This window comes from Pantherophis guttatus, chromosome 2 (assembly GCF_059756535.1).
Source record: "Pantherophis guttatus breed Tessera chromosome 2, ASM5975653v1, whole genome shotgun sequence".
Lineage (NCBI taxonomy): Eukaryota > Metazoa > Chordata > Lepidosauria > Squamata > Colubridae > Pantherophis > Pantherophis guttatus.
In genome coordinates this window covers 172,381,867-172,401,753 of record NC_142064.1, presented here as the reverse complement: position 1 = coordinate 172,401,753, position 19,887 = coordinate 172,381,867, and the positions used below count along the sequence as shown (strand labels likewise).

Below are 19,887 nucleotides of genomic sequence, written 5' to 3'. Positions count from 1 at the left end.
GATAGAAACTGCCCACAATAATAGTATTATGCTATGAATTAATATGGTGCAAATGATGAAGTGAAACCAAGAGATCAGGCATTAATTACAAATTTGATAATAAGGTGAGCTGTCCTTCAGAAGACACATTCTGAATGAATATGCCTTGTGCTTTGTGTTTTTTTTAAAGCATAAACAAAATAAAGCTGCCTAAACTTGCAGGCTGTACTAATTACTGGTACATAAATCAAGTAAATTTACATAGCATCATCATCATCGTCATCATTATTATTCCTCATCTTTCTAGCTGTGGGGAAGAGCAAGAGAGCTAATCCAAACTGAAGGTTGCCTGACTGTCTAATGCTGTGTTTCACAACCTTGGCAAGTTTAAGATGAATGGACCTCAACTCCTAGAATTCTGGGAACTGAAGTCCACCCATCGTAAGCTTGCCAAGTTGAGAAACAGTGGTTCTAGCTCCCTTAGTCTAAAACAGGGCTGTCAAACCTGCGGCATCACGGCAGTGTCACGTGATGTATTTCTTTCCCCCCCCTTTGCTAAACCAGGTGTGGGCATCACCAGCGTATGACGCATCCAGCCTGCGGGCCACAAGTTTGACAGCCATGGTCTAAAATTGGTTCTAATGTGTAATCAGAAAACACCTGGTAGAATGAAGAAAAAAGGAATGCTTTGAATCCAAGTCTTGCTACGCCTAAAAGGAAGAGCAGGGAACGTTGGCCCAGAAGACTGATTTATATTAATTAATATGCTCTAATCTGCTATGATGGCCATTCTACAGAGGACAGGAGAACAAGCCTATAGTTCTCAATTTAAAATCTTGCCTCATAAAGCACCTGTCTCATGCATTGCCTCAATTAAAAATGAAGCAATAAAGACAAAGTCATACAAAACTGTTTAGCTGTTAATGACTGGAGGTCAAACTGGGTTTTTCATTGGAAACAAAGACGTGCTGGAATATATTTATAATTTAAAAAAGCAAATGAATGCAAGAACTTTTAAAAAAAAGATTATTTTAATGGAAGCAAACTGACTCCTTTTTACCGACATTGGTATCTTGTCAAGATTCAAACCTTTACATAACTTATCTCTCACTAGTGTGGCCAAATAAATGCATTATTCCATAGCTATTCCAGAATCACAGCTACTCAATTCTATAGAGCCTTTATTTACACTGTACATGTTTGATGATGTTTTTACTATATTAGTGCAATAAAAACTGCTACAGCTAATACCAATTTTTCATCTTCTCAAAGTAATGTGCAGCTATCCTGGTTCACTGCCGTATCCTTATTCAAAATGGGGGTTTAGCTCTCCCATTTGGACTGTATATTTCTGGTGGAATACAACCTAACTATCTCTAATCCATGCAGTTAATGCAGGAAAAAATTATGGTAGAATGAAGATTTAGTTCTTACCTATAAAACACCAGACTTGGGAACTGATGCATGTGCCACTGTCTTAAAACATGTAAATTCCTTTTGCATAAGCATCAAGTAGCCTTTGCTTAGGTGGGACTATCTCATAGTTAATAGAGCACAGAAGTTACCCACTAAGAACATTATAATGCCTGAAGAAAACTTAAGATGTAGCTTTGAAAATACAAGGGACTAAGGACACTGAGCTACAATTTCCCCAGGGTATGTCCACTGTGTCTCTCAATGGACACATTACAATGTGTCTTGCATTACAGAATTTACCACAGAGCAAGCAATGAATATTGAAGAGACCTGGGCGATGTTAAGCACAAAGCCATCCATCCAATTGTGTGGCAGACAGCATCAGAGAGAGAGGTGTCTTTATGCCTTCTGATATAAACAAGATAATCATAAACACATTGTTCAAAGTGGAGGAGTAAATGAAGTAACAAATAAGATGAGATTCCCCACTACCAAGGTCATATTAAATTAAAACCAACAGTGTAATTTCAATAAGTAGGTAGACAGGCTGATTAAGGTTTTTAGGTCACTACAGCACTTAAGACATAACACTGGATAAGTTCATCAGTGAGCTTTGAAAGATGGCCTGCCCTTGATACATTATAGATTATGCAACTTTTGCCTTGTTGTCAGGCTTACCTTACTATCCCCACTGTGTACTTCAGAATTAACTCTTCCCAGACAGAAATAGAGTTGCTCTCTGCAACCAAAACATTTCATTTGCAACACAGAAGGAAGGCATGAAGGTTGTAAAGGTTGCTACATAAGATGAGGTTGAATTTCACTGCCAAGAGACTCTAATCTGCTGCCAGTACCCCAAAAGATTTCTATAGATACCAACATTCTGGTCATGCAACAGCTGTTCCCTTTAAGAAAGAGAAGTCATCATCTGGATGGAGTAACTGGCTAGCTCAGAGCACATCCTCCTCAACAAATCTCTATTATCTTGTCTTGTTTTCTTTTCAAAGAATGCTGTAGGAACTCATGGAATTCCTCAATGAGAAGATCCAAAGTCGCCAGATAAGCTCCTTTAAAAGATATCTTGCTTTATCCATACTGATACTCTGGGCAACTTTGCAATCTAAGTGAATACTGAATTCACTGTTCAATGTGGTTATTTTTGTTCTATTTGCTGGGCTAAGAGAAAATGACTGACCCAGAGTCACCCGGTGAGTTTCCATCATACTGAAGGTGGACCTGAGTCAGGTCTCCCAGATTTGGGTCAACACTTTAGATACTGCATCACACTAGTTCTGTTCAATTGTTTAAAAATAAAGTAACATAATGAGGGCTGTTTATAAACTTAAGGAAGGGCTGGATAAATATGTTTTCAGCTACTAGTGGAAGTCCTCCACAGAAGGAGCCATTTATTGCAATTACTATGTTTGATCATGAACATTCAACGGCTGAGACAATGCCATTGCTGGAATAAGGTTCAACACCAAACTACAACACCAAAAGGTTTTCAGGACAGAAGTAGACACCGTGGTTTGAAAACAATCCATTAATACGATAAGCATACTGTATGCTATTTAGCACAGCTTCTTTTTCTCAAATATACCTAGACTACGGAACATCTCTCAAAAACAATTTTCCAACCCTGAATGAGCCTTCCAAAATTCCCCATTTTCTTTTTAATTCTCAAATGACACAGGATGTGCACACCACCCACATCTCTTAGTTACCATGTAGGGTGTGGTTAAGTGATTTCAGCTCCTTTTTGGCTGCCACTTTTAAACAGGGCTGTGCATATATTTGTTACAAAAAAAAAAAATCAAGATTCTGTGCCAGAGTACACACCATTCCGAGCCAAAAAATTTGTCCCAAAATATGACTGTAAAGGGAGCAAATCTGCATATGTTAATTATATTGTGTAACTTATTCTTAGTTGTGGTGTAGAATAATTGGCACCTCAGAGCACAGCACACCACAATTCCTCACCATTTAAAGTTTTTTCATTGGTTTTTCAAATGTCACCAGCCTTTGCCCCTCCTTACCTATTTTTATAGCTATAGAGGCTAGAAGACTGCTTTAGAAAACAAGGTCAAAACTGATTAAATACATTTAAAATATGGTTATTTAGATAGATTTTGCATCAAATATAAATTGTTGTGCTTGCATAAAACACATAAACAATACAGAGCCTCAACTATAAGAAATCTGGAAAAAAAATTGCATGGACTCTAAGCACAGGATCAAAAAAAGAAAAAAACAACAATTATTCTAAAGCTGGGTCCTCAAACTTTTTAAACAGGGGGCCAATTCACAGGCCCTCAGACTGTTGGGGGACCAGGCTGGATGGCTGGGTGTGGCTGGACCGGCTGGGTGGGCGTGGCTAGGTGGTCATGTGACTGGGTGGGTATAGCCAATTTGGCAGTCCATTAAACAATACATACAAATTAAATTTTGTTATGCTCCTGGGGGTGGAAAGCAGGTTAGTAAAGGGATGTGGCTGTGTTGTGTGTGTGTGTGTGTCTCTCTCTCTCTCCTTTTTTGGCCTCTTCAGTCTCCAGTGCCACTCTGCCGCCCAAAAATGGGCTTGTTTTTGGCCTCCCGGGCAGTGGTGAAATGTAAAATTTGTCACTACCGGTTCTGTGGGCGTGGCTTGGTGGGGGGGAGGGGTAATGTGACTGGGTGGGTATGGCCAACTTTTTTTTTTTTACTTTTAAAAGCATTTTTTCTACAACCTCCTCAGCTGAAGAGGTGGCAGAAAAAAATGCTTTTAAAAGCCTCTGACTATCCCAGCTGAGTCATGCGATCATCAGAGGCTTTTTTTTTTACTTTTAAAAGCATTTTTTCAGCCGAAAAGTTTGTAGAAAAAATGCTTTTAAAAGTAAAAAAAAAACCCTCTGATGATCGCGCGGCTCAGCTGGGCATGGGGGGGGGGCACAGGGATTTTTGCTACCGGTTCTCCGAACCACCCTGCCACCATTGCTACCGGATCGGGCGAACCGGTCCGAACTGGCAGCATTTCACCCCTGCTCCCGGGGCTTCCGCACATCCCGTTTTTGGCCTCCTCAGCCTCCAGAAGGTGGGTAGGGGCCAGCGGGTAGGTGGGGCAATATGGGTGGGGTAGCCTCGTGGACCCACACAGGCCGGATTAATGGCTTCGGTGGGCCGTATGTGGCCTGCGGGCCGTAGTTTGACGACCGCTGTTCTAAAATATTCTTAGCCCCACTTTTCAATCAAAAGGCTCCAAAGTTGTGTAGTGATATATATAAAAGCAAGAGAAACTCCTCTCCCACATTTATAATCTAAGGTACTCTTGACACAAAAGGAAAATGGGATAGGGATGGAAAAGCAAGCAAAACAAGGCATAAAATTCTTAAAGTAATAACTATAGTGCAGCTGGACATTCCTAGTCTTATCATAAATAGCTGGAATGGAATTATACCCAACATGGCAAAAGAGAGAGATAACTTACAAGAGACAAGTAAAATTCTGACCAAAAAAGGGATATTTTGAGTGAAACATCTCAAAAGAGATTGGGTCCAAATGTCAAAGACGCAAAGTGTCCTCCTTCGTAGCTCCCTTCTCAAAAAGGCTCAGGCTGTCAATGTTTCCCACTGTTTTAAGGCTGATCAACATTTGCACTTATTTTCATTAAGGCTACTATAACTTTGAAAAATGTGGGAAACTAATACCCTGTTTCCCCCAAAATAAGACATCCCCTGATAATAAGCCCAATCAGGCTTTTGAGCGCATGGCAATAAGGCCAAGCGCTTATTTCAGGGTTCAAAAAAATATAAGACAGGGTCTTATTTTTCGGGGAAACAAGGTAGATGGCAGCAGAGATACAGTAAATCTTAACTCTTTGCTGCCCTCTAGTTGTTATCCAGATGTTACAGTCCCTATACAGTGGCCCAATTTTCATACTGCTGCTTTTAAACAGAATGTTTACAAACTATAAATTTGGGCACCAGATCCACAATAAGGTAGACCCAAATATAACACAACTAAGAAGATGCTTGAACACATACATGCATTTTAAATCCCAAGTTGATAAAAGAAAAAGCGGATACCGATTGAAAGTCAATTCCAGAAATGACTGAGTACAGCAAAGCTGTCTAAGGGCATCCCAAATTCTCTCCAGCTGCCTTTGCAATGCCTTTGTTAACCAGCTTGCCATGTGGGCAGAATAAAGAGGCTGAGTTGAGTGGCCAGCTGGTTGGCTCAATGTTGCCTCTGGAGAGGCTGCAGCAGGAAGGCAGCTGCTGTATCTCTGCTGCAAGTACAGCAGAGTACTGCTCTAAGTACCGTGTTTCCCTGAAAATAAGACCCTGTCTTATATTTTTTTTTGAACCCTGAAATAAGCACTTGGCCATATTGCCATGCGTTCAAAAGCCCAATTGGGCTTATTATCAGTGGATGTCTTATTTTGGGGGAAACACGGTACAGATAGCTTCAGTTCATAGGATCCAGGAATGGGGAGGGAAGTCTTCTGCCCTGCACCCAGCAGAAAAAGTCCAACCCCAGCATATGGAAGGAAACCACGATTTCCCATTCCAGAGGTATACTGACGATAAAGCACCCTGAAAGAAGGATAATGGAAGCCAATTAAATGTAATCAGTTGGTAACTGGACCAAACTGAATCCAGTCATCAGGGAAGATCCATGAAAGTCCTCTAACAAAACTAGGAGATTAAAATGCCCACTTGGCATGTCCACCTCAAGACTGGAAAAACAAGGGAAGTTTCAAATCCCCAGAGAGAATTCTGCAATAGCAAAGCTCTGATGACTCCTTCAGCAAACCGACAGAAACATGGAATGTGTCCTTTCTAATTTCACGTTAAGATATATAAAAAGAAATAGGGATATGGATGAGTGTAGGGGAAGCCATTGCAAGAAGCATACTGAATTTAAAAACTCAATTTTACAGGTTAACATTCAAAGAAATTACTGTGCAACCTGGTTTTTAAACAAGTAAGGCCTGGCTTCAATCTTTGCAAATGAATCCTGGCTCCTTTTAACGGCACAACTGACTGAAAGGTCTTAAATGTCCAGTCCTAGACCAAATACTTTATAGCAACAGATTCCACCTGTTCTGTAAGGGTAGGACATTTTATCTTACAAAATCTCTTCTGCAGAGAATACAGATTTTTTTTTCATCTGAAGGAATGCGGTGTATGTCAAAGTTGGAAAAAAAAAATCTGCATATGATCACATGAAATGGCTTTCAAATAAGGACTTTATCAAGTTAAGCGCTAGATCACCACATTGTTATTAGTCTAACAAAGCAGAAAATAAGAAACAGCCTTGGAAAAGACAAAATGTCTGCTTTGCAAGGAAATGGATTCTACATCTGTTGATGGCAACCCTAACCAAAACTACATCTGTTGATGGCAAAGGAAAATATTTTTTCCTTCTCAATCCAAGGAAGCTGTTCATGTTCTCAATCAGTGATTGAATGTCAGCAAGAGACTGGATGAAAAAGAGGTAGCATTAAAAAACACATCTGGGTACAGGCAACCTTCAAAATTAATGAGCCTGTTTGTTACTTACTCAGTACTTGACTCAGAGCACCTCAAATCTTCAATAACAATAATCAATTGAAAGAAAAACATAATTAAAAAAACACAAACCAAAAGAACAACATAGAAACACATAAGCACTATGGGAAAATAACACACTGGGCCATACCAGTACCCGGTGGGAAAAAAAAGCTGATCTTTAATGCCTTCCAAAAAGCAGGCAGGGTCGAGTCAAACCAAAATCTCAGGGGAGATGCTGTTCCAAAGGGAAGGAACAGCAGCAGAGCTTACAAGATCCTTGAACTCTCAAATTCCCGGTTTGGGAGTATATCCAGATTTAGCCATGTCTAGATTTAAATGGCGTCCTAGTTAAAGTCCAAGAACTGTAAGTGCCAGATCCATGTCATACATTTTCCTTTAAAAAAAAACTTGGTAACCTTGGCTAGTCTGGATAATTCCAACCAAGAACAAAACTGACTTTCCTATGACATTTCTGATTCATGCAAAGCCCTACATGTTCTAGGGACTACATTCTTTGAAAGAACACAGGAGGTTTTAGTGTTCAGGTTCTTTTTAAAAAGGATTCTTTCCGTCCCATCAATCAGACACGCAGTTTGCCTAGAACTTGACAGAGGGCCTTTTCAGTGGTTGCTCCCAACAGCAGAATTATATAGGGAGAAAAGCCAACCTAGTAAATGCCAATCTTCTTCTGCCAACAAGCAAATACACATTTCCCAAATTTTAAAACATTTAAACTAGTTTCCTGAGGAAGTCATTTAATTTGGTGGGCTAATTTATTTCTTAATTATTGGTTTTTGAGTTTTTAATCAAAGTTTTCATAGTTTCCATATTGTTGCTAACCGCCTTGAGTACTGTTTTTAGAAGGCAGAAAATAGAATTCATAAATGCCGAGCTCTAGATTTCCTATGTATAACATGGCAGAAAAGCAGTCCCCTCCAGATTACATCCTCCCACAAGACAGACTTCCAACCTTTCCATGACCTTTATCTGGTTCAGCCCAGCCCACCATCCTAACAATGAAAACTTTATTTCTGCCAATCCAAACTCAGAAACTTGGCCTTCATATCACCTAATTCTCAAGGGCCTCTCTATATGCTGCTTTGGAAGCTGCGGGATAAGAATCTCCCATCACTTTAGTGTGAATGCAAATTCTCCAGCGTTATTAAAAACATTCAAGGGTGGCTCTGAGCAGCAGCTTCAAGCCCTCCTCTGCTAGAGACCGCCAGGATTTCAACAGCACTGCTTTGGAATTGCTCAACCAAGAACAAAGCCCTGTCTATGTCCAGCCAAGCAGCAAGCTGGCGGGGAGAGGAGGAGGGATTCATATTCCCGGGCATCCACAATCTCCTGGCCTCATGCATAGGACGAGCCACACATTCCCACGCACTGCAGAACCAGCTGGCTGGGAACATTGTAATAAGCAAGGTCGGCTTCCCCAAACCAGTCAGGCAGCTTCATGGGAGAGTGAAACCCATGCTGAATAATAGCCCTACGTTCTATTTACCTTTTGCAGCAATTATCTCATCCCTGGCATCTCGCTGCTGCACGATTCATGGGCCAAAGCAAGTTGATGCACGACACCCAATTAAATCATCTTATCTCCTGCTTGCATCTCAGTTTATTCCCAGAGCACAAATTGGGAAAAAAAGTGTGTGAGCGAGCATATATGGGGGTGGGGGTGGGGGAGAGAGAGAAGGAATAGATTTCAGGGCACAGACTGAGCCACTGAACTCCCAAGAAGCCTGAGAACTGGCTGCCTCAATTGCTAAGCACTCCGTAGTTTGACTCCAAGAGGCTACTTTACAGCCCAGAGATAGCAACTTCTAGGCCAGGCATAAAGAAACCTGGTACCTTTGGGCCTGTAGCTCTGGCTGAAGTGAGTCCTTAGACAATTTTTGCAGAATTCCTTGCAGCAACAATAAAATTTTGTAGTCCAACAGAATGTGAAGGAGGGAAACCAGGGGTGACAGCTGCTACTACATCTGCTCAAGCCATCACCAAGCCTCTTTTCACTATCCTGTAAACACAACACAGCGCATAACAAAAGCACCACCACCAAGATCATTTCATTTTAATCTCAAATATTTAAAAAATGGAGGGAGGGAGAGAAGGAGAGGGAGGAAAGTCTTAAAATCCAAACTGTTCCTTTCATTCATAATGGCTCCCATCACAAGAAAATGCAAATACTCACAGTACTTAAGGTGCTAAGATCAGCACATTTGTCTATGTACACACCTCTTCTAAATTGTTCACTCATAAAGCGAAGTAATTAAATTACACCACTTTTTCAGCTTACAGAATAAATTGAAACACATGTTAAACCAATGGGTTAGGTTACGCAATACGGCAAGTAATGAAAGCCAAGTAATGAAAAATTAAACTTAATGCTAATCAAGTTCAATATGTCGTGTAAGTGCATTTGTTAATTCTTTAGCTGATCCAGTTAAATGTATCATGTGAACACTGCCATTCAGGCTAGTACATTTTTCTCCCATCCAGACAAATGTCTGGGTATCATATATCTACAACGGGCCTACTAATACGCATCAATTGCACAATCCTATTTATTATTCTGAATACAGACTTCATTAAATGCTTTTAGTTACTTATCTGTACAGCAAGCATGTTCTCTAAATCCCATTCCCCCTTTTAACCATTTGGTGAACGCAAATATACAGAACTATCCTCTGACATGCGTACAAGACCTCTAAACTCCAGGGGGAGATTAGAGAAAACGGCAAATCTCCCCCCCCCGCCCCCCTCCCGGCGTGGTTGCGGAATAAGATTTCATTTGAAAAGAAAGCTACAGAAAGGACGGACTGAAGCCAAATCCTACGTCCACGCTCCAGTTTTTCCAGCTGCTCCAAGTTGAGAAGCTGGAGCTGGCTGCAAAGAAAGTTTGCTTTAAGTAAATAAAAAGTGTAAGATTGTTTCCCTTGCAGCTCAAATCAGTGCCGATGAAATAACGCCCCCCCCCACAACCGGTCCAGCTAAATCGCTGCCCCCTCTCCCTCTTTTCCCCAATCTGGAATTAAACAATGATCGTTTATTTTCTTTGTGGTCGGACTCCAGCAAACTTTTTCCCTCCCCTTCTTCTCACGGGGGGCGGGGGAGGAAGGAGGGAGAGAGGGCAGAGAATTCGCTGAGAACAAGGAAAATAACTTCAGGGACCCGCATCTCCCGATCCTGGGAAAGAGCGCTCGAAACTTTCAGAACGGAGTCTAAAACGACCCAGCGAAGTTCTTTTGAGAAGTTTGAAAAGAGGAAACGGAGAGGCCATGATCTCTCGTGCCCAGATTAAAAAAAAAAAACAAAAAAAACCCGGAACGGGGTCGTCCCAAGTATCCTAAAAGTCTGGATGGAAGGGGATTCCCGCCCTCGATCCTAAACCAGCACCCCCGAAGCTTCTTACCTGCCCCGAGTGCCAGGCGGGCCAACCACGCGACCATCAGAAAGCCGCAAACCAGCCATGCCCGCCGAGGGCCTGGGAACTGGGACGCCGAGCCCATTCCCCCCAGTCGGGTCTTCAACTCCTGCTGGCCGCCCTATAGATCCATGGAAGGGGCTAAGCTCAGGCTCGAGCCAGGCACCAAGGCAGCGAAAGCTCGGCACCGCCTCCTCGTTCCCCGGACCCTGGGAAACTTCTCCGAGTTAGAACGGGGCGGAGCGACCCTGCCGCCCGGGGGCGGGGTCCGCACCCAAGCCCGCCTGGCCTGCCTCGGCTCAGGCTCCCACGCTCCCTTCTTTCCCTACACCCCACGCCTCTGTTGGGGGGGAGGAGGCGCGGGGAAAGGAGTGTGCGTAAAGTCAAAGACAAGCGTGGCGCTTTGCAGGGCACCGCTCTTCCTCTCTCCTTCCCGCTCTTTGGAATTCGGGGGCGGGGGAAGGGGGCTTCTGGGTCGTTCCCCTTTACACAGCCGCAGGGGCATCTGGATTCCTGGAGGGGCACGGGGGGGGGGACGGGGGCTACCCGAGCAGGAAGGCTTCTAGCTCACTTCTTTCCACTTGAGGCTGTGGTGGGTCGTTAGGATGCGATCATCAAGGTTTGAGGGGTTTCTGGAGGAGGGAGTCCAAAGGATCGCCTAGAAGGGGGGCTGAGGCACAAAAAAAAAAGCGGGGGGAGAGGGAACGGACAAGGCCGGGAAATGGCTGGGTGGCTTGGGTCGGTTGCACGCTCCGACCATCAAATTGCCTCGCATTTTCCCACACACGATCCAACCAAGCCTTCCAAACGTGACCAAAAACAGTTGCTGTTTTCCTCCGCGTCGAAATCCCCAAGGAGAGGAAAACTTTCCATCCTTCTCCCCGGTTGAAAGGTGGAGGGAACAGCCCACAACCTCTGACTCCTTCCAATAACGCAAACTCGGCACGCTTGCTGCTCAACCGGGGGCGGGGAAGAAGAGTTGGGGATGCACAAAGAAAGTCTAAAAAAAAAAAAAACCAACTTTCCAGAAATTTCTAATTTCTAGTCTTTGAAATGTGTCAAGGGGATCCACCATTTGGGGGTGGGTGGAGATCTGGGGTGCAAAGCAGGCCCCCTTCCCTCAGTTTAGTGCCTCTCAGATATTTTACCATCTCCCTCAACATCCGCAACCATCCATACAATGGATGGGGATGATGGGCTTATTACAAGACACTGAAAAATAGCACCAGACTTCAGTCTTCAAGGATTACTAGCAGCTTCCTGAGAATTGCACCATCCTGAAGCTGCTTTCTTTTAAAATGTGCATGGACTGCACAAAGGCAATTAAGAAAGAACCAGGAAGGCAATCCTGTAGGGAATATGTTAACTAGATGTCCCAAAGAGGACTCGTAGTAAGTACAGCGCTGAAAAAATGGGAAAGCAGCAGAATGAGAATACTTGAGGGGACAGTACAGCATATTTTTCAGATTTGTGGGTGAAGTGACTTTGTGGAAGTGGCCCAAGAGAACAACCCTCTCAACCAAATATGGAAGCAGAGGAAGCATAATGATTCCAATCTCCAGAGGAATACAGTAAAATATATTCCACCCCATTCAATAATCTTTTGTGCTGAATTTAATTAAGTTAGATGACTCTTGGCTTTTGAAATGAAGGTTTGGCTCCATGCTCCACCCTTAAGTTCCTGAATTGTTTCACTTGAATTATTTAACTTCTTTGTCCCTGGTTTTCCAAATGTTGACACTGGAAATATATACTTGCCTGGGTTTGCAATAATATTGAGGGGGAGGGAGAAGTACTAAGAGATCAGGATGTAGTGATGACAAAGAGGTCGTATACCACATTGGTGGACCTTGACATCATTCCTTTGCTACGAAGTGATGGATAATTCAATTTCCAAAATGAGATTTCTACCATAAATGCAGATTATAGGAACATGGTGCCTATTGTTACCGGTATGAATTCATATGTTTCTAGGCCCCCTAACTCAAAATACTTTTTAAAAAGGTTTTTTTTTTTTAAATGAAGAAGTAGTGGCATGCCTCTGATGGCATATTTCTTTGTAGCCATGCCTTTGAGCTTCACAAAGATCCCACTTAAGACTCCCGGGAAGGGCGGAGGGTGGGGCTAGTTCACTACATAATACAACATGAGTGATTTTGTGACTGTCCATGACCACCATGGCTGCCTTTGGGGGAAGAGGCAATTGTCCCATGCCAGGTGTTCTGCAGATGCTCACAAAATTGCAAACAAGTCTCCAATCTGAAAAAATACTTGTAAAATATTGGCTGTTGGATTTACAGTCTCCAAAATCTAATATTTACTAATACTAAAATATCTCAAGACCTGGTTGTACCATCAGGCCTGGGGGTTCCAGAGAACCAGAGACTTGTTTAGATGGCTCCACTAATGAGGCGGCTGTACTCTCTGCTTGGGGTTTGTATATATTTTTTGGTTTTATCTCCATTTTTTAATGCTGATTTTTCTATTTTTTAAATCTCTGTTTCTAGGTATATATTCTTTCTTATTGACTATTGTACTGTTGGAAGAAATGTCCATCTGGATTCAGTTCCAAGTGGGGAGAAAGACACTGGAAACATGGAGACTGCTTGAAAAGATGGTTTAATGGTGGACAGGACCACATGGTTTTGAGGTCCTGGGCAAAAAGGCACATGGGTGTGTGTGAGAGAGATTTATACCCTCTGTTGGACTTTGAATTTGAGCTTGTATTCTGATTGGTTGTCAGACTCCCATGGGGCCATACAGGAGTAACTTTGTAGGTTGTCTTTTGAGTCCCAGGCTTGGTTGAGCCTTGCTTGGTGATGCAATCTCCCCAGGTGCCATGTGGTGAGTTCTGTTGCTAGGTGGGTAGAGGGCTAATCCTATCTTTGTTAGATCTTGGGTGAGGGCATTTGCTTATGAATAGACCTAGCTATCTCTTTATCTCTTAAGTGCTGACATCTGCTGTGGGCTATTTAGAATGTGCAGGCTATTAAGAGTGAGTCTGCTTCCTGCCTAAAAACATGTTTCTCCATTTCTCATCCAGGGAGGTATAATATTCTGCCTTTTTAATATTTACTAGAATATTTCATTCTTCTAGGAGAGGAGTGGGTGCTAACCTCCTACAGTACACTAACCAGGGTCACTTGATGGGCAGCTATATAAATTTGATTAATAAATAATGCAATTAGCAACATATTCAAGTCGGTACACTGGCATGGGAGAACAAGGAAGATGTCATCTAACACATCTGGAGAACATCTGGCTGGAGAATTCTTCAGGTGTTAAAAATGTGTATATGTAAATGGGCAATGTATGAAAAATTGGTATTCTATAGAATGCCTAGAAAATCTATAGAATGTGTAACATTTTTAGGCAAAATATGAAATGTCTGTGTTATTTTAATATGCTGCATACTTTCCCTGGGCACTGTATATAATACCTTACAGAATGACAAGAACTATTTAGGCAAAGTATGAAAAGAGAGTCGTGAAAAGCATTAGGGTTAGAGTTATTGTCTTTATTGAAAAGACCTATATGAAAATGAAAGAAGAAATGCAAAATAAAGTACATGACTTTCTTACTGAAAAAATATGAAAAACCAAAACCAGTATTGACATACTTGTTGAAACATGGAAAGCTAGAATGGCATTTTAGTGGGAGTATATTATACTTTGCCGGTTTGTCTTTTGGCATTGCATAGAATACCTAGGAAATTGTGAAATATTAAGCATTTCATACTTTGATGACCCATTTTTGGCATTCTATAGATTTCCCAGGCGTTCTATAAAAAGCCTGATTTCATACATTCATGGTAACATATACATTCTCTCAGTAATACCTGGAGAGGCAAACAATGACTTTGGGCCATGGATACATTGTCTATCTCTCCTATCTTATTTTTGCCCTGAATATATGAAAAACCATAACTTTATAAGGTGTTTTGGTAGATTTTAAAGTGTGAGTATGTTGACCCATGGAATGGAGGTGTTGGAAGAAATGCCCATCTGGTTTCAGTTCCAAGTGGGAAGAAAGACATTGGAAACATGGAGACTGCTTAGAAATATGGTTTAATGACAGGACCACATGGTTTGAGGCCCTGGACAAAAAAGAGCACATGGGTGAGAGAGCGAGAGAAAGAGAGACTCTCTTGGGTCCCACCTTGGAGCATCCTGTTCCTGTGGCAAGCTATTGGCTACTGTAGGGGTCATAGCTAACCTTGTAGGTTTTCTGAGTCAAGCTTGGTTGAATCTTGCTGGGTGATGATGTAATGAATGGGCTTTGGGAAATTCCTATTATGGCTCAATGGTTCTGTCCTGGTTTGGATCTTGAGTGAGGGCTAATCCTATCATGTCCTGAGGGCCATGTCTTTTGTGTTGTAGATAAGCTGGCCCAGCCTTTGTCTTATAGATAGGTTGGCAACAAAATATCTGTGGGGGGGGCAGGGAGCTGAGGCTCTGAGTTTGTCTTTAGAAACATGTTTCTCCTTTAGGGAAAATATAATATTCTGCCTTTTTAATATTTCCTAGAATATTTCATTTTCCTAGGAGAGGGATGAGTGCTAACTTCCTACAGAGGGAAAAGAACTGAACAGGAACAAACCAGCTAGTATTAACAGAGCCAGTCAAGATTCATAAAGCATGCTATGAGCGTTTCAGTCTAACAATACTCTTTTCAGAAGGTTGTTAACACAACACTACAAATGTTTTGTTTAGAATGAAAGCTCACACAACCCACTGTGAATCCTAGATGGCCCCTGAAAGTTTTACATCTGAGATTTACTCATAGTTTTTTTTGAAAACGTTCCACTTTCCATATTGGCCTTATTTAATCTGACGTGTCTGCCTGTAGAAATTGCCTGTGCCAGAGGGCTAATGGGAGTAAGTGCTCTCATCAGTGCTCAAGTCGAAGAAGTGGTGGAACCCGTCTGAGCCAGGCCCGCTGCTTGCTACAGGCAAATAACTCACATCTGGCAGCCTGGCTGCCTTCCATCCTCATGAACAGAGAGCCGAAGCCAGGGACTTTCAGGAATGCTCAGGCTGCCACTCTCCATGCTGGGTTCCCACTCATCCTTTGCCAAGGCTCTCAGAGGAGGGAGAGAGGCAAATCACACAACTTCTTTACCCCAAACCAAAGGCCTGCTACAACTGGACCTCTCCTTAGAATTACCACCACCACCCTTTACAAAACTGCAGCGCTATGTTTTGGTTACATCAGACTAATTTTCAAGACCAGGAGTGAAGGAAGATGGGAGGGTATTGCTTCTGAGCTCCAGCAGCTGCTTAAAATGTACATTTGCAACACAAAAGTCAGTGGGGGCAATCAGTTTAGGTGTGGCCTCCCAAAGCCTCAGATAAAATCCTTGTGAGTGCCTTTAAAGTTGCTGGTGAATTGTAACTTAGTGGCTTGGCTTTGTTAACAGGAAAGTGGGGGGGGGAGAAGAGGGCTGTCCTGCAAACAGGAAAACTGAGTCAATGACCCAGCCAATTAACCTTAAAGGCCAATTAACCCTAAATGCCTGACTGCCAGGATTAACTAACTCTTTCCCCATTCATGACAGAGGTAGCATCCTTAAGAGATAGAATTAAAAATAACGTATCTAGCCAATGCATCTCTGTGGTAGTTTAGAAGTTTGCTTCCCTATGGACAAATCAGGATGGGGGTTTGTCTGGGGAAAAAGTTGCAGAACTCCCACCCGTAGTGGTAATTTTGCCACTGATTTAAAAAACAGAGCTCCGGAAAAAAATTAGAATCTATTTAACTGATTCAGTGTTAATTCTGTTTGGATTTAATTCATTTTAATTTTTATTTCATTTGAATTTGGATTAAATGAAATTTCACCCTCCCCTGTCCTTATTTTTTTAATGCTGCTTTGTTATCCTAAGCCCAGCAAAATCTGCACATTTCTAATCTAAGCCTCATGTTCTGGACATGCAGTCCAACCCCAGTTAAAATTGTCCTATTAAACAGAAATGATCAATCTTTTGCATCCTGGCTGAGGCCACACATAATATTGGCTGAGTTGGAATCATGGGTTTCATGGCTTGGGCTGAGATCTGAGGTTTTGGGGGGGGGATATTTTTTTGATCACATTAAATCTGTTTCAGAGTTTGTATCATTTTAGGCATTAAAACAAGCCACGCACAACAGGTACCATATAAATACCATACACAGAATAGCTCAAAGCGCACACTCTGCTAGAGAGAAGTTCCCTGAGGATGGGCTCCAGCATGAGTCCAAAAGCTCAGAAGACTAAACCTAAGGTCCCGCTGATCCACCCAGATTGGATCCTTAAAACAGAGTACCCGTACATTTTCTTTCTCAAAACGACAAAAGACTGCTGCATATTCTTAGCATTTTATGTATTTTGGAATTCTATGTTGCCCCCTGTTTTAACATGGAGCCCTAGAGCCGTGATGGTGAACCTATGGCATGTGTGCCAGAGGTGGCACACAGACCCCTCTCTGTGGGCACACGTGCCGTCGCCCTAGCTCAGCCAGCTGGTTGTCGGGTTTCCGAGGAGCGCACCGGCCAGCTGGTCATCGGGTTTCTGGTGCTCTGGAGCGCCCCTTCCAGTTTGGGCACTCTGTGCCTAAAAGGTTTGCCATCACTGCCCTAGAGCCTTGGAGAGGTCTTTCTGCCTGGCCAGTGGTCTAGTGAACAAGCCAGTCAACTAGCCAGCAAGAAATATCAACTGAAAATGAAGCAGTATGGGCCCTGCCAGCTATCTTGTCTGGAAAGTGGAAGGATCTTATTGTTTTCTCACTTCTAATAAGGGCGAGAAACCAGTCATCCTGCAACTGATCACTGGGTGAAGAAGGGAAGAGGTTTGACAAGATAGTTTATGTGCCTTCATGAAGACTGAAAAAGAAAAAAAATCTTTAGGGAATGAGAGTGCCGAGCCTTTCATTAGCTACAGGTAGTCCTCGACTTACAACAGTTCATTTAATGGCCGTTCAAAGTTACAACTGAAAAGAATCAATTATGACTGTTTTTCGTATTTATGACCGTTGCTGCTGCCCCATGGCCACGTGATCACAATTCAGACACTTGCCAATTGGTTCATATTTATGATGGTTGCGGTATCCTGGGGTCATGTGATCCCCTTTTGCGGCTTTCTGAGAAGCAAAGTCAATGAGGAAGGCAGATTCACTTAACAACTGTATTACTAACATAACAACTCCTATGATTCAGTTAACAATTGTGGCTGTAAGGAAGATCGTAAAATGGGGCAAAGCTCACTTAACAAATGTTTAACTTGACAACAAAGATCTGCGGCTCAATTGTGGTCGTAAGTCAAAGTCTACCTGTACAGTTTCTTCTCCCTGTGTCATGTCAGCATGGCCCAAGAGAGAGTAAGGTATGTTGTATGTAGGGATGTATTCATAAATGGGTGTGTACCTAGTACAACATTCCCTCATACAATCTATAAGAAGCTACATAAAGCATAAAATGTATATTTTTTTTAGCTACAGGTTGGGCTAAAAAACAGTTACTTTGTGGATGATGCTAAATTGTACTTCTGGTTTCCACCAGAACCAGAAATACAATTTAATCCATAAGGAACTCAAATGGTGTCTTGTTTCTAGAATGAATGAGGCCATATAACCTTCTGATGCAGTCAAAATGGAGCTACTATGGGAAAAACTGGATGGAGAGGTGCAACTACAATTGCCTTGACAGCAATTTAGTATCTCCCTAGATTCGATGTTATTCAGGAAATGATGTTGACAACCAATTTAGACTAGTACATCAACGGCAATTCTCTCCAGAGGCAATGAACCTTGCTCCAGTTAATCCTACCCTGCTTACATCCAGCTTAAATTGATGGACAACATTCAACTCATCTGGAACCCAAGGCTGAAACTTGGATGCTTACAGGGACCAAGCATTCAGGATAAGTTATATTAATTTTATGTCAGCTGCTTAGCAGTTCATAACCAAGCTCAGTTTAAAGCAAATAATTTAAAGAGGGATCTTAATATGTTTTTAAAGTTGATCATGTTTGCACAACTAAAGCAAGAGTACTATTAAAGCATCTCTCTGCTTTGCCTGAGTAAGCCCACTAGAAAGTCGGAACAAAATTTTGAGAGATGATTAAAACTATGACTCTAGTTATATATAAAAATATCCACCACTCATAGCGCTGTGAGTCATGGATGATTTCCTATTGGCAGAATTGTGTGTCATAATATATCTGTAATCTCTTAAATGTCTTCAGAAATATATGGATATGTGTTTGTGACGCTCGATATTTGTATGCCTTATTTAAAATTTCTAGTATTTGAAAGTGGAGAAAAATAGGGTGGGGTGGGGTATAAAAGGTTAAAGATTATCAGTCTACTACCGAGTAGTTGTACTTATCAAAGAAAGCTAAAGTCAAGAAAGAATGAATAAATTATATAGTAATAGTATATTTATTCCTTGTCCAGTTCTAATTCATTGAGTTAGTTTTATTTATGATGGGGTCACACCCTTTTAATTATCATTTTAATGAGACAAGTTATTTAAAAAACAGAGAATCCTCAGCATAAACAATTTAGAACCAAGTTCTTCAAAGAACCATCTTCATTCAGACAAACCTACCTGGGCCTGAAAATGTTCATCAAAAGTCTACTCACAGGCCCACTATCAAGTCTATTTGACCTCAGAATTAGGCCTTTCTCAGTGGTAATCCACATTTATGGAAACCCCCTTCTTGATTTTTCTGCTTGCCTTTAAATGGACTTTTTAAAATTCCTTTTTGTTGATGCAACTGACTATACTTTAATGCAATATATTAGAATCTTTGCTCGTATTATACTATGTTTCTTAGAATACGACTGAAATTGTTTCATATAGTACTTTTAATTGCTAGTAAAACTTTTTATATATTGATTTTAAGAGCTTTATGATAAATACTATACATTTATGATAAATACTATAAATTGCCTTGAGAAAATATTTTGGACAATGCAACATTCTTGATTAAGCAAGCAAATGAGCAAGTCAAGGAGTTTTATGAGAAAGTGTCCCTGCCACTGTGTGAGATCTCAATCAACAAGTTTGGGGTTTCTAAGCAAAGCAGCTAAGAATCAAAACTCCTTATTCTATACTGCTGTGAGTCTGTACAGCTTATGTGACTCTGTGCAGATCCATTTTATCCTCTCCTCTCTCTTCTAGCTATTCTCTCTGAATAAAATGCCACTTTGTGAATGTCTTTAGAATAAAGGGAAACAACCTCACTATGCTCAATTGAAAATATGGAAACAAAAATATACATACCAGTAATACATTTAATTAATTGAGTGTATTAGAAAAAAGTAATTTTACAAATACCATATTTTTCAGAGTATAAGATGCACTTTTTTCCCCCTAAAAGAGGGTGAAAATTTGGGTGCGTCTTATACACCAACTGTAGCCCCACCCACTCGCCGGCCCCCACCCTTTGGCCATTTTCGACCTCCACACGTCATGTTTTTGGCCTCTGCACGCTGTTTTAGACCTGGTCCAGGCTGCAGGGATTGCCATAGACTATCGCTGCCTCCGCGAGTCACGTTT

The 19,887-nt window shown here is 41.7% G+C and overlaps 1 protein-coding gene across 2 annotated transcripts in view; it reads right to left on the bottom strand.

The window, feature by feature from the left end:
• NOTCH3 (notch receptor 3) overlaps window positions 1–10,799 on the bottom strand; it is a 67,334-nt gene extending 56,535 nt beyond the window's left edge. For both annotated transcript variants that reach the window (XM_087883616.1, XM_087883617.1), the window contains exon 1: window positions 10,339–10,799. In XM_087883616.1, the coding sequence (XP_087739742.1) occupies window positions 10,339–10,435 (97 nt within the window). In that variant the 5' untranslated portion in view covers window positions 10,436–10,799. The remainder of the gene's footprint in view (window positions 1–10,338) is intronic.
• Window positions 10,800–19,887: the final 9,088 nt, after the last annotated feature.